The 14036-nt window shown below is 34.2% G+C and overlaps 2 protein-coding genes across 3 annotated transcripts; one reads left to right on the top strand and one right to left on the bottom strand.

Moving 5' to 3' along the window:
* Positions 1 to 2911: 2911 nt before the first annotated feature.
* On the top strand, positions 2912 to 9033 carry LOC114411745. 2 transcript variants are annotated; one of them, XM_028375426.1, is made up of 8 exons: positions 2912 to 3267; positions 3591 to 3807; positions 4760 to 4883; positions 4963 to 5300; positions 6654 to 7424; positions 7609 to 7744; positions 7941 to 8140; positions 8633 to 9033. In XM_028375426.1, exons 1-8 carry the CDS (start codon positions 3188 to 3190, stop codon positions 8723 to 8725), a joined length of 1959 nt encoding a protein of 652 aa, XP_028231227.1. In that variant the 5' UTR covers positions 2912 to 3187; the 3' UTR covers positions 8726 to 9033. The 2 variants fall into 2 exon arrangements, with proteins under 2 accessions (XP_028231227.1, XP_028231228.1); XM_028375427.1 differs by having other exon boundaries at positions 3250 to 3341.
* LOC114411747 (peptidyl-prolyl cis-trans isomerase CYP26-2, chloroplastic-like) lies at positions 8967 to 10630 on the bottom strand. The gene is made up of 2 exons (XM_028375428.1): positions 9399 to 10630; positions 8967 to 9225 (listed from the first exon to the last, which is right to left on the bottom strand). Exons 1-2 carry the CDS (start codon positions 10457 to 10459, stop codon positions 9123 to 9125), a joined length of 1164 nt encoding a protein of 387 aa, XP_028231229.1. The 5' UTR covers positions 10460 to 10630; the 3' UTR covers positions 8967 to 9122.
* Positions 10631 to 14036: the final 3406 nt, after the last annotated feature.

The raw sequence follows: 14036 nt of genomic DNA, 5'->3' as shown, positions 1-14036 counted from the left end.
CAGTGGAGAAGGAAAACCCGGAAATCTGAAGCCACTTTCTCTCCTTCACACTCAACCGTGATTTCCTTGATTAAAAAGATGCAGTAAATCAAAACACCAGATACTTGTTTGCAACTACACTACAAGTGGTTAACTTGTATTTATATGGGTAGAAATTAGGGTTTAGTTTCATGCTCTCTCCTGCGCTTGGGAGTTGTTATTCCAACCCTCACAATTGTTATTTTCACCGCCCACGTACAGTAGGTAATTTTTTTATTTATTTCCAAAATAATGTCTTTTTCACCAAAGCGTATTTCCCCTCTACAACACATCCAACCAAATCATGTTCCATTGTTAAAAAATCTCATCCCGAGAAGAATCATGACTTTATTGTATGTTTTGATCTATTCTTTAATGTCTTGATTATTGGGCCTAATGGGATTACTCCCATGTACTTATATCTGGCCCACTAACCTTATTGATTATAGAGTAAAACCTTATAATATGCAGAACACTTAGTTTCTTATACCCTATTGTTGTTACTATTAACCTATTTTGGGGGGATGTTATACATAACATACTTGACAAGCCTTTCAACAATTGATAACTTGTACTTTCAAAACAATGATAGTAAAAAATTAGATAAAAGGAATCTAAAAAAAACCTAAAAAATTAAAATCATATTCATACTTGGCTAAACTAATTTAAACAACCCAATGAGACGTCTAAAAAATTAGAAAATGTCAAAGCCAATTTAATAAATTTTGAAGGGAGGTTAATATGTACCTCTAGAAACATAAGAAAAACAAGAAGGCAAACAAAGTAAATATATGTGTTCGAATTTTTTATTTAAAAAAATCTTGATCATTTTTTTTCATTATAGACCGTTTTTTTTTTCATTATAGCAACGAACTCTTTGTGCATTGTGAAAGTCATGAATTTGAACTGTTATTTTAGTTTAGGCACATGGAAGGCAGTATGGTGCTTTAAGTAACATGTGAGAGTTTTTGTTGTCCTTAATTAATTGAGATTAGTGAAAGATATAACTTGATTGACGATTTACAATTTTAGGGATTATCTTAACATTTTAATATTTTTTAGAGGCTAAACTGCCTTCACGCTGCAACTTCAACGATTAAAATGGTGATTCACTCCTTATACACCTTTTCCCTATTTTATATTTTTTTTCTCATAATATTCTCGTTTCTTTCTTGTCCCCTATAAACATTTTTTTATTATAAAAATCATCTTCGCTTTCGAAATTTTGGGAAACACTAATCTTATTTTCCCATTAATATTCTTTTTCACGTAGTTTCTTCCCTTTCTGACATCATAGATAGTTTTTATTACCCCTTTCATTTCATTATTCGCATTTAGGCACGACGATAAGCATTCCATATATATATATATATTTTTTACTTTTTAGGTTATTCCATAAATTAAATGCCGAAATGTACTTAATACATTCTAGAAACTAATGTTTGGAATATTGATATGGTACTTAATATGATTTTTTATTATTTGTGAAAAAGTTTAAGAATATTACAAAGATATTATGGTCAAACCTTAATAGGTGAATGATCATCGAAGACATTAGCACTTGACATTTGTACAAAAGACATTGTACATAACACGAAGTGGGAGTGGGGAAGGTCTTTTATGTGGAGAAAGATGACTTCTTACACTACCTGAGTTTTTCTTTTAGTATTACTTGTTCTAAGTGTACACAATATTTGTATTGACTCTCTCCCCGTTATTCAACCATTTGTGTTGACTCAATATTTATGTTGACTTTTTTTCAATATTATTATTTGGGCAATATTATTACAATTCTTAAAATATCACTATAATTCTCGAAGTACTTAAATATTCTTATATGTTCTTAAAATTAAGCTCTAAAATCCAATATAATACATTTCGGAATATAAAAACATTCAACAAACATATTCTATAAATTTGTTTTTGAAACACTACCAATATTGTTTTGGAAATTAAATTTCAATGCTTTCCCAAATTCTCAACAATAAATTTTAAAACTAAATTATGGAGCATGTACCAATTAACAAAAGTAAATTCTAAAAATTAGTTTGTAATTTTTTTATATATAAAAACACAGAAATGTACAAAGTAATAGTCGTCAGTAAATAATGGTTAAATAAGATAAAGGTTCACGCTATTTATATTCCTATTTTGCTTTTTCACAACCTCGTTTTTTAGAGGGCGTTTACTTGTAATTTTGTTTTTATTTTTATTTTATTTTCTATTTTCATTTTTTAATTACAAAATTATTACATGGTTTTCATTTTGTTTCCTATTTTTAAAGTTTTGTACACGAAACACTAAAAATAACTTTTTTTTGTTTTCTCTATTTCCTTTACAAGTCTTTGAAAATAGAAAACAAATTGGAACGTATAAAAAAAGAAAACAAATTGAAAATAATGTGACAGTTTTATAATTAAAAAGTAAAAATATTAAATGAAAATAGAAAATAAAATTGTAAGTAAATGCCCCCTTATATTCCCAAAAATATCTTCTTCTTTTTTCTTTCACCGTAAACTCACTTTTTTTAAAATAAAAAACCATACAAAAACCCATATTCATAATGTAGTTATGTATAATACATTATGAAAATTAGTTTTTCATAATGTAATTTTTTTATACATTACGAAAATTAGTCTCCATAAATTACCTTACAAAAAATAATTTTCATAATGTAAAATTTTACCTTTAAAATATTTTTTCTGTAATATATTAGAATATGACTACATTATAATGATTATATAAACTAATATCCTTAAAAAAAATTATTCAGAAAAAAAGTGTGTAGAGCATGGGCCTACGATAAAAGGAGTAGAGCCCAGCTCAACCCAATTTAACAGGCCTGCCCTATTCGTCCGACGCGAATCCAACGTTTCTGATACATACATCAGTTCCTGCTAAATGCTACTAATTGCTAAAGGCTAAAGCAAAGGCACAATCCAAACAGGGCCTTAAATTTGACGCAGGAAGGCGAGTCCGGAAATCACCGTACTTTAGGCAAACGCAACTGAAACAGACAGAACGCACTCGATGCGAAACTGAAACGGGCGTTTGCGTTTGCGTTTGCGTTTGCGTTTGCATTGTTGTTGCTGTTGCTGTTGCTGCTGTTCCTATCTGTTGCTCTGAAATCTGAATTCAAGAAATAAAAAATAAAATAAAATAGCATAACATGGCCCAGGATTCTGAGAAGAGATTCCATTCCATCATGGACAAGCTCTTCCATCCTCCCAAACCCCCTTCAGCCTCCAGGTTCTCTCTTCGATCTTGTTCTCCGTTTGCAATCCATGAAATTTGATAACAACACGATGGGAATCACGTTAAGCGTATATATCTATCTTCATTAGAATAACATTGCGTAACCGTATTTTGCTAAATTGTAGTTACTGCTTATTAGTGTTGCTTCTTGCTAGTTTTGTTAATTTGTTTGCTCTGGAGTTAGATTTAAAGTGTTTGGCGTGTGTGCTTGTTTGTCATGCACTCACAATTGGCTTTATTCTTGGTTTTTGTAACTTTTCATTTTGTAGGAAATAGGGATTAGAAATAACTAATAACTAATGTGTTTGTGTTTGTAGTTCATCTGGAGTGCAGTTACCAGGGAGTAGTAAGAAACGTCCTTACCAGTCAGGGATAATGGAGTTGAATTGGAGAGGTGACGTTGCTGAGGGACAGCAGTCCTCCTCAGCTGCGACCATGGCACTGCAGGGATCGCTCTGCCGACCGTGGGATCGTGGTGATTTTATGAGGAGATTAGCCACATTCAAATCTATGTCATGGTTTGCTAAACCAAAGGTTATTTCTTTCTGTCCACTGGTATATTGTATCCTTTTCCTTACTGATAAGGGTTTGTTTGGGAGTGGGGTTTTGTAGTGAAACACGAGGTTATGGAAATAAATTAAAAAGATCATGACTTTGACTTTATGTTAATCTATCATTTTGCTTCTTTTATTTTAAAATATCATCAAGTTTGATGGTATATATTGAAAATGAAAAATTTTCCCTCCCGTCCCTGTCAAAATCTAGCTCCTAAACACACCCTTAGTGAATCCATGCTTGTGCCTTTATTACTGTATACCAAAATTTTAGTGTCATGGTTATAATTCAACACTTTTAGTACATGTGTGTGGGCACGTGCGTGTTGCTAAAAACATAAGAGACAGATACACAATAATAAACTGGAAACAATGTTCGAGGAAGACAAAGAATAGAGTGAACCTTTTATTGATTAATAAGAATACCCTGCATTTGGTTAATGGAGTGTTTTGCTCCATTAACAAACTATCCGGGGATTTTTGATAAGGAACACTTTGTGGTAATGAAGCAAGAACACGTGATGCCTTATACGATTTGTTAATCCTTTTATTTATACATAAGCTATTGCTGAAGGGTGAAAAACTAAATTCTATTTGGCTTTTTGCTATTTTATTTTATTTTATTTTAGAATGACACTAGTTCTGTTGAAGTAAAAACTTATTCTTCTTTGACAATATCTGGCAAGGAATATAGCATCTCCTTTGGTAAAGAAAGCTTCTTGCCTCATGGTCTACTGCCGACCATGAGGCAAGAAGCTTTCTTCTTTGACACTAGTTCTGTTGAAGTAAAAACTTATCCTTCGTCAATAATGATTCAGCTGTCTAATTAATAAACTTTGGTCTACTGCCGACCTCCTTTTGCCACCTTTCCCCACTCTGTTTCCCTCAAATTTCACGGCATATCATTTGATTTCTGATACTTACATATACAGGTAGTTAGTGCTGTAAATTGTGCTAGTAGAGGTTGGATCAATGTGGATATTGACACCATATCTTGTGAAGCATGTGGGGCACGTCTTCTTTTCTCTACTCCAGCATCTTGGAATCAGCAACAGGGTATGTTGTTCTCAGTGATTATACTGTTCACAGAAACATTCAATTATATGAATTTTCTAATTAGATGTCTTCTATTCAGTGGAGAAGGCAGCATTGGTCTTTAGCTTAAAGTTGGATAATGGACATAAATTACTTTGCCCATGGATTGATAATGCCTGCGATGAAACACTGGCACGATTTCCTCCTGCAACTCCTCCAGTATTAGTTGACAATTTCAGAGAACACTGTTTTGCTCTCTTGCAACTATCAGCTCTTCCACGTATTTCGCCTTCAGCAATAGACTACATGCAAAGCCAAAGCACACTTCTGGAAGACTTTCTTGGACAATCTTTAATGCTGGAATATGGAAATGGATCTGCTGAAAATTCTGGGATTGGGGATGTTAGTAGTCAGGAGGAACTGAAATTGTATTATCAGGTAATAACTGATTTTCTAGTAAGTTTAAAATTCTTATTTTCTGTATCAGTATGGCAACATTTTCTTCAGTTATTGATATGTGACCTGGAATCTCTATATTGATCTTGTTTTACGATCATTATTTTTACTGCTGAATGAACATGACTCTTGTTTGGCATGTAGAATTTGTCCATTGTAATTTTCTATGTTTGCTTGCTGTCTTATTGCATTTCAATAACATTCTTAGGAGATTCTTCATGTCTTTTTTGGCCTTAGCGGCTACTTTATTGGTTGATGCTTGCCAAAAATGAATCTGTCTTGAGCTACTATTGATTTGCAAATGAATTAGAACTTAGAAGCAAGGTTGCCAAACTCATGAGTATGCAAACTTATGGAGGGTCTATAGACTTGTAAACTCATATTAAAAGAAAACCTATTTCTGGGGGCATTTTCCCTAGTTTTGTTAGTCGGTGTTGTAGTAATGTTGGTTGAGGACCTTGACCCACCAATTTCCGATATTTTGTAAAATGTGGAGTAACAATACTATACAATATACTTAAGTGCATGCAAAATCCAGACAAACAATTTCAGAGTTAAAACAGAACCCACAAATTGCAGCTGTTACTACTGGGTCATGCTGTTTTGGAGATTAGACACAACACGTAAGTCACACGATGGAGTATACTCTATACTTTTTGCACACAACAGGGTTTTTTTTTTATCAAGTGGTACCTTGTGCTTGCACACAAGAAATTGGTACCTTGTTTGGTGCAATTCATTGGAGTTGTTAGTGGCAGATCATACACTGCCATACAGTCCTTTCAGGTTGATGCAAACTCATTCGAGGCTCGTTGCACTTTGCAAATCAGTCAGGCTGGTTGGAGGCTACATCAATTGTCATAGGTCTGGGTCTTTTGTGGAGGCTTAGTTGCAGAAGAATGAAAAAATGGAGATGGAGTGCTGTCATTTTGGCTTTGTGTGCAGTTGTGCTCAAATTCACAATTTTGACCAAGTCTGACTGAGTTTGCTCAATTTCATCAAGTCTAAATAAAAATGATTGTGTGCGAGTTAACACATTTTTCACTTCTTAAAAGTCAATTCATGAGTTTGATAACCATGATTAAGGTGAAAACTTGGCTGATGTTTGTATGTGTCTTCTCCAAATATTTGTTCTTCACTTTTCAGCACAAATAACGGTTTATCGTCAATTTTTTTTCTTCGCTAAATGGCTAAATGCATTTGATGAATGTACTTATATCAATAGATTTTCATTATCTCTCCCTTTTTACCCCTCAGGACATATTGGTGTATACATTAGCATTTCTTTGTTCTCCTCTTTTAAATAATGATTAAGGGTGCTTTTAATTTTTGCAGGCTCAAAAGCTTATAAGTTTATGCGGTTGGAAACTACGTCCTCTACCTTATGTAGTTGATTGGAAGGATATGTCAGATCAGTCTCTTAATAATACAACTAATCTAGTTGTCCATTCTGCTGGAACCAATGAACATTTGAAAACAGATGAAAGTTCCAAGGATTCTATCGGGGAACAAATGGATCCCAATTCTGCAGTATTAGATTGCTCCCTATGTGGAGCCACTATTGGATTGTGGGCATTCTGTACAGTTCCGCGACCCGTGGAGTCAATCAGATTAGTTGGATATGCTGAAGTGAACGGTGAAAATGCTGATCTTGAAAATAGGCAGGGTGTAAATAATACCATGCCTGATGTTGCAAATTCATCAAAGGATACTTCTTCAAGTCTAAATATGACAATTGCAGGGGGTCCTCCCCCAACAAAGCAAAACTTTAAAGCAATAATATCTCTGCCTATTATTGGTCAGAATTTAAGGGCTCGCCTTTCTTATGATTCTGATTTTAGGGATCATGTTTTTGTTGACAGAGGTGGTATTCAATCAGATTTACAGGAGAAAACTGATAATATTGTTAATGCTTTTATTGGACAACTTGTTCCTGTGTCATCTGAAATCAGGGAGATATCAAATTTTGAAACTGGCTCTCAATCTAGTCTTCATGATTCAGATGTTTTAGCGGGACAATCATCTGCTCTTAAGGATAAGATGCCTGTACACACAGATGCTGATAAATTGAATAGTTCAGCAGCAGGATATCCTAGTAGTTCTCAGGTTAGAGATTTTTTATTTGTCAAATGGATAGACATAAATAAAATAATCAGAGAAAAAAATTGCGGCCTAGTTATTATTGTGTTTGGTTATCATAAATTAGTAACACTAACAAAATGCTTGATCATAAGTAGTCTTGCTATGACTTGTTTGGAAGTGCACATTAACTAAAGATATTGTTGCACAGAAAGACTCTACAGAAGGTGAAGCACCTTCGGTTTCACACAAGACTTTGGATGGCCAAGTTGGTAGTCTTGAAAATTATGGGGTCAAAGACAGAGAAGAGAATCCTATTAGCAGGGACAATGTACTTTATAGTTTAGGTAAGCACTATGTTATGGTTCATTGATAAATCATTAACATTGAATGTTTGAATGTGAATTAGAGTATGACTTACATTCTGATTGGCAGTTGTATCATTATCTGTTTTAGCATGACAATGTGTAGTTCACTTCTCATTATGACTTAAATTATAAGAGAAATGGAAGGTTTTTGAATCTTCTTCCCTTTGCTTTCCAGGGAAGTTGAAGAATCCCCCAGTGTCCGATAAAGCAATGGAATTTGATCCAATCAGGCAGCATAGACATTTCTGCCCCTGGATTGCATCAATAAATGATGGGGAACCTGGGTGGAAGCAAACATTATCTGCTCTGTATCATCAGAAAAATCATTTGCCACATTCGCCAAATAGATCTCCATCATCTATGCCCATTGTTAAGGTATTTCTTGCAGATATTATTACTCTTATTTAATCATTGGATGGTTATTATATAGCATAGAAAATGGGTGGATACTGGATAACATCATGGGCAGGAGTGCTTGGAGTGCCCCTGCCTTATTTTTATAACATGCAATCCGTTCATTGACAAAACTATGATTGGTACTTGGACAAAAACCAAAACCCTAAATATATGGGATTAAATTATTCAACAAGACCCCAAGGTTAGCATGTCACTCAAATTAGTCTTTTCTATAATCATGCAGAAGTGAGAATAAATGATTATACTATTGATAGAAAAGACAGAAAGCCTGATATTCTGAAATTATAGTCTTTCATATTGTCTCAATTTTATCATGATATGTTTGCCAACTCTGGTAGTTGCATCAAACTGTTCCTTTCAAGGTCTGTGAACATCTGCATATGCCTAATTGATTGTGGAATATTTACCAAGGGATGTTCAGTGTCTTACATATAGCATGTTTATGTGCAGGTGGATGATCCTGTAGGTTCCATTAGAAAGCTTTTCATGTCTCCACCAACAAAAAGATTAAAGTCCACTCATATTACAGGCCAAAATACATAACCTCTTGAACCCAGGGGATATGATGGGTCCCTAATCAAAGAACACTTCCCCTTCCTCCAGCTAGATGTTGTGTATACTGTCTTTTTTCGCGGCATATTATTCTATTTAAAAACCTTGTAATTGTTGTATCAAAGGTTTAATTGCTTTTTTACTGAAGATACATGGGGTTCAATCCTGCTCCTAACAAAAGCAAGTAATTTGTTGCACCTTGATACCTGTGATTGACGATTACTTTGCCATCTGGAACCCAGCTGTAATATTTTTTTCCTCATTTGTAATACAAATGGTAGACGTTACATAGGGTCGAATGACAATGGAGATTGTTATGAATGTGATATATGTTCTCTAATACGTACACAGGAAATCAACTAGAAAAGGGAGTGAATACGATTTTGTGTTACTCCATTAAACCGCAGTTTGTAACAATGACCTTTGAATAAGGGCGGTTGAATCCTCTTTCTGCTACAACAGCTCTCTTGTCTCCTATTAGCTTTGCCACCCTGTAATTTCAGTATAATTAGCAATATATCAAAGGTACACGTTCAACTGTAAATAGCAGCAGACATATTGGGTAGAAAACAAAGACAACGTGCCTCAAGATCTCAGAATTTCAAATAAATCATACACGATTTCTATAAATAAAATGGCATAAAGTACTGTCTGTTCTACTCACCTAAAGTATGGAGATCCTGTATTCTCTTGTACAGTTTTAACCAGACCGATCCTCTGCACAACCTCCATCCCTCCTATTACTCTTCCAATTACCAGAGTGGATGCATCCAGTTCTGGTGAATCCTTTGTAGCTATGACAAATTCTGTCCCATTGGGATCAGTTCCTACTTCTTCTTGATCAATCTCCAGCTTCCCTTGTTTTGCAATCAGCTTCAACTTTGGAGGCGGTTTTGATGGGTTTCTCACAATAATCCCTACACTTCCAGCCACGTTTTTAGTCCCAGGACATCTCTCATACTCCCTCTCCCATTCCTCAACAAGTCTACCAGCTCCCAAGTTGCTACCTGTCTTCGAAGCAAGTTCAACATCCACCCCATAGGATCTCAGGCCGCCATGTTGGACGTAATTGGGCATTATTTTGACAAACTCCTTTCTTCTGTAGCTAATGCCAGCAGCTCCGCTTGCAATCTTACTAAACCTGTCAACTCCTGCAGGAACATCATCTCCATAGAGCCCTATAGTAATGCGACCAACAGGTTCGCCGTCAATAGATACGTCTAAGAATGCTTGTTTGGTAGGTTTTCTTTCAGTGCAGCTGGGAGTGGTAGCCACATTCTCTTCTGGTTTATCACTACCTGTGTTAGCAACATCTTCTGCTAAAGTCAGATTCTCTTCTGGTTGATCACTGTTCCTTGTGTTACCAACATCATCTTCTGCCAAAGTCAAATCCTCTTCTGGTTGATCACTGCTGCTTATGTTAGCAGCATCTTCTTCAGCAAAAGCCAGATTCTCTTCTAGTTGATCAATGTTACTTGTGTTACCAACGTCTTCTTCTGCTCTTGCTCTGGATCCATCCACTGCCTGAGAACCCAAGAGTAGTAGCAAGCAAGAGTTGCTAAAGATTGTGAGCTCTCTACGTGAGAATCTGCATTGCTGTTTGAGGATTGGAAAAGATGGAGAAGTGGGTATTAATTGGAATGGAGAAAGTGATGATGCTGCCGTGCGAGTTGGAGGATTGAATGGCTGAGCGGAATATCGCAATACTCTTGGGTTTTGCAGCATTTCTGCGTTGTGGTACTTGGCACTATTTGGGGATTGGTTTATGTTAGTGTCTGCATCGGCTGCTCCGTTTCATGTATAGGGAGATCATGAGATTTAGAAAAGAAAACGAAATAAGCAAGAACAATAGATACTTAGGAGGTTTTCATGGATAAGAAATATGTTGTATGGCAGCCATTTATTTGTTTCATTTCATGTCATAATTTTAGGTACACTAATTTTCGTGGTTCCCTTTAGATATTGAGAAACAAATATGCGGAGGAGGTCCCGAAAATATAGTAATAATATACACACATTTGCTCCAGCTTTTCGCTTCGCAGTCATTGTGTCATTTAGGTTTAATTACTCTTTCTAAAACTTCAATATGCCTGGTTTAACTTTTTCTATAATTATTTTACCACCTTTTTTTTTTTACTTCTTTTACACACCATTAATCATTTTCATGTGCAGAAAATAATGTATAAAGATTTTATTGGAAATATCACGAAACCTCCTCACATGGAAATATTTTATTGGAAAACTAGCATTTTAACTCCTGCAGTTCAGTCATTTAATTATATAAATTTAAAACACTTTATTATATTTTTTAATGAACCAAAAATTAATATAAAAATAACATTTGATTTATTTAAATTTCAAGATAATAGTATAATTATAATTATTACTATTATTATTGTGATATTTTTAAAATAATAAGATTTGTTACCACTTAAAATAAAATAGGATTTAATTTAATTTTTAAATTGATTATATACTAGTAATAACAATGATTGATACTAGTGGAATAAAGATACTTTGTGCACACAAATTTTCTTTTGATATAATTAGGAGATATTTAGTATTTTTATTTGACATTTAATTAATTTTTCTCTCACTAGATAATTCAATTTTAAAGGTAAAGTAATATCTTTAGTGGTGATTTCATTTCTAAATTGAGAATTGAACCTCAATCATCTTTGGAGAAACACAAGAAACATCAGCTAACAAATCTAATGAAATAAAAGCAAGCGCAACATCATATTGAAATTAACTAGTTGAAACTAACGTTGTATTTGTCAATGGTGACTATGAGGCGATGGACGACAATGGAAGTTTGTTCAGTGGCTTGGTAGAGCTGATTTGTGAGGGATTTAATTGGGGTAGAGGTGGATTCCACATTTGAAATTTGTCATTGGTAAAGGTATGTAGTGTATATTTATGTTTTTACCCTTCTTTTTTTACTAATAAAACTTATTCGTATTGGATAAAAATACTTGTATATTGATAAGAGTATATTAGTATTTTGCAATAAATTTATCATTTTATTTTCACCTATTTCTTTTAAACTTAACAAATTGAAAATCTCACTTTATTTTTATGCTATTTCTCTTTTATTTAATTATTTATTTTCTATTTTCATCCATTTTATTTCTCTCCTCACAACTAAACATAATGTTAATGTAGGAAGATTGCTTATAGAATTAGTTGAGGAAAAAAAAAACGTGTAAGCAAATATGGAGATCAAATCAGGTTATGAGTTCTATTTATTGTTATGAATAATTTAATTCAAATATAAAAATAATATGTTCATAATAAAAAAATAATTTTAGAAAATATAAATCTCGAAAAACTAATTCTGCTCGTGTGAAACTTACAATGTGACGAGAAGATAATATAAAATGTTGAGTTAATTTTTCTTTACTGCAAATGCTGACTTAATTAAAAAAGTAAGTAAATTATATTGATACTTTTGAAATTTCGTAAGATTTATACAAACTTTCCTCTCTTTTTTATCCCTACACTTTACACTGTCACCCCTTAACTGTATAACGTTAACAAAATAGAGGGATAGTATTATTTACTTAAAAAGAGTGTTAGGTTCACCATCTAAATTGGCCTTAGCGGCTACTTTATTTGGTTGATGCTTGCCAAAAATGAATCTGTCTTGAGCTACTATTGATTTGCAAAATGAATTAGAACTTAAGAAGCAAGGTTGCCAAACTCATGAGTATGCAAACTTATGGAGGGTCTATAGACTTGTAAACTCATATTAAAAGAAAACCTATTCTGGGGGCATTTTCCCTAGTTTTGTTTAGTCGGTGTTGTAAGTAATGTTGGTTGAGGACCTTGACCCACCAATTTCCGATATTTTGTAAAATGTGGAGTAACAATACTATACATATACTTAAGTGCATGCAAAATCCAGACAAACAATTTCAGAGTTAAAAACAGAACCCACAAATTGCAGCTGTTACTACTGGGTCATGCTGTTTTGGAGATTAGACACAACACGTAAGTCACACGATGGAGTATACTTCATACTTTTTGCACACAACAGGGTTTTTTTTTTATCAGTGGTACCTTGTGCTTGCACACAAAATTGGTACTTGTTTGGTGCAATTCATTGGAGTTGTTAGTGGCAGATCATAACACTGCCATACAGTCCTTTCAGGTTGATGCAAACTCATTCGAGGCTCGTTGCACTTTGCAAATCAGTCAGGCTGGTTGGAGGCTACATCATTTGTCATAGGTCTGGGTCTTTTGTGGAGGCTTAGTTGCAGAAGAATGAAAAAATGGAGATGGAGTGCTGTCTTTTGGCTTTGTGTGCAGTTGTGCTCAAATCTACAATTTGACCAAGTCTGACTGAGTTTGCTCAATTTCATCAAGTCTAAATAAAAAAATGATTGTGTGCGAGTTAACACATTTTCACTTCTTAAAATCAATTCATGAGTTTGATAACCATGATTAAGGTGAAAACTTGGCTGATGTTTGTATGTGTCTTCTCCAAATATTTGTTCTTCACTTTTCAGCACAAATAACGGTTTATCGTCAATTTTTTTTCTTCGCTAAATGGCTAAATGCATTTGATGAATGTACTTTATCAATAGATTTTATTATCTCTCCTTTTTTACCCCTCAGGACATATTGGTGTATACATTAGCATTTCTTTGTTCTCCTCTTTTAAATAATGATTAAGGGTGCTTTTAATTTTTGCAGGCTCAAAAGTTATAAGTTTATGCGGTTGGAAACTACGTCCTCTCACTTATGTAGTTGATTGGAAGGATATGTCAGATCAGTCTCTTAATAATACAACTATTCTAGTTGTCCATTCTGCTGGAAACCAATGACATTTGAAAACGATGAAAGTTCCAAGGATTCTATCGGGGAAACAAATGGACTCCATTCTGCAGTATTAGATTGCTCCCTATGTGGAGCCACTTGGATTGTGGTCAATTCTGTACAGTTCCGCGACCCGTGGAGTCAATCAATTAGTTGGATATGCTGAAGTGAACGGTGAAAATGCTGATCTTGAAAATAGGCAGGGTGTAAAATAATACCATGCCTGATGTTGCAAATTCATCAAAGGATACTTCTTCAAGTCTAAATATGACAATTGCAGGGGTCCTCCCCAACAAAGCAAAACTTTAAAGCAATATATCTCTGCCTATTATTGGTCAGAATTTAAGGGCTCGCCTTTCTTATGATTCTGATTTTAGGGATCATGTTTTTGTTGACAGAGGTGGTATTCAATCAGATTTACAGGAGAAAAACTGATAATATTGTTATAGCTTTTTATTGGACAACTTGTTCCTGTGTCATC

Source organism: Glycine soja, chromosome 5 (genome assembly GCF_004193775.1).
Source record: "Glycine soja cultivar W05 chromosome 5, ASM419377v2, whole genome shotgun sequence".
NCBI lineage: Eukaryota > Viridiplantae > Streptophyta > Magnoliopsida > Fabales > Fabaceae > Glycine > Glycine soja.
Note: the sequence above shows the minus strand (reverse complement) of the source record. Positions and strands in the feature narration are given on the sequence as shown.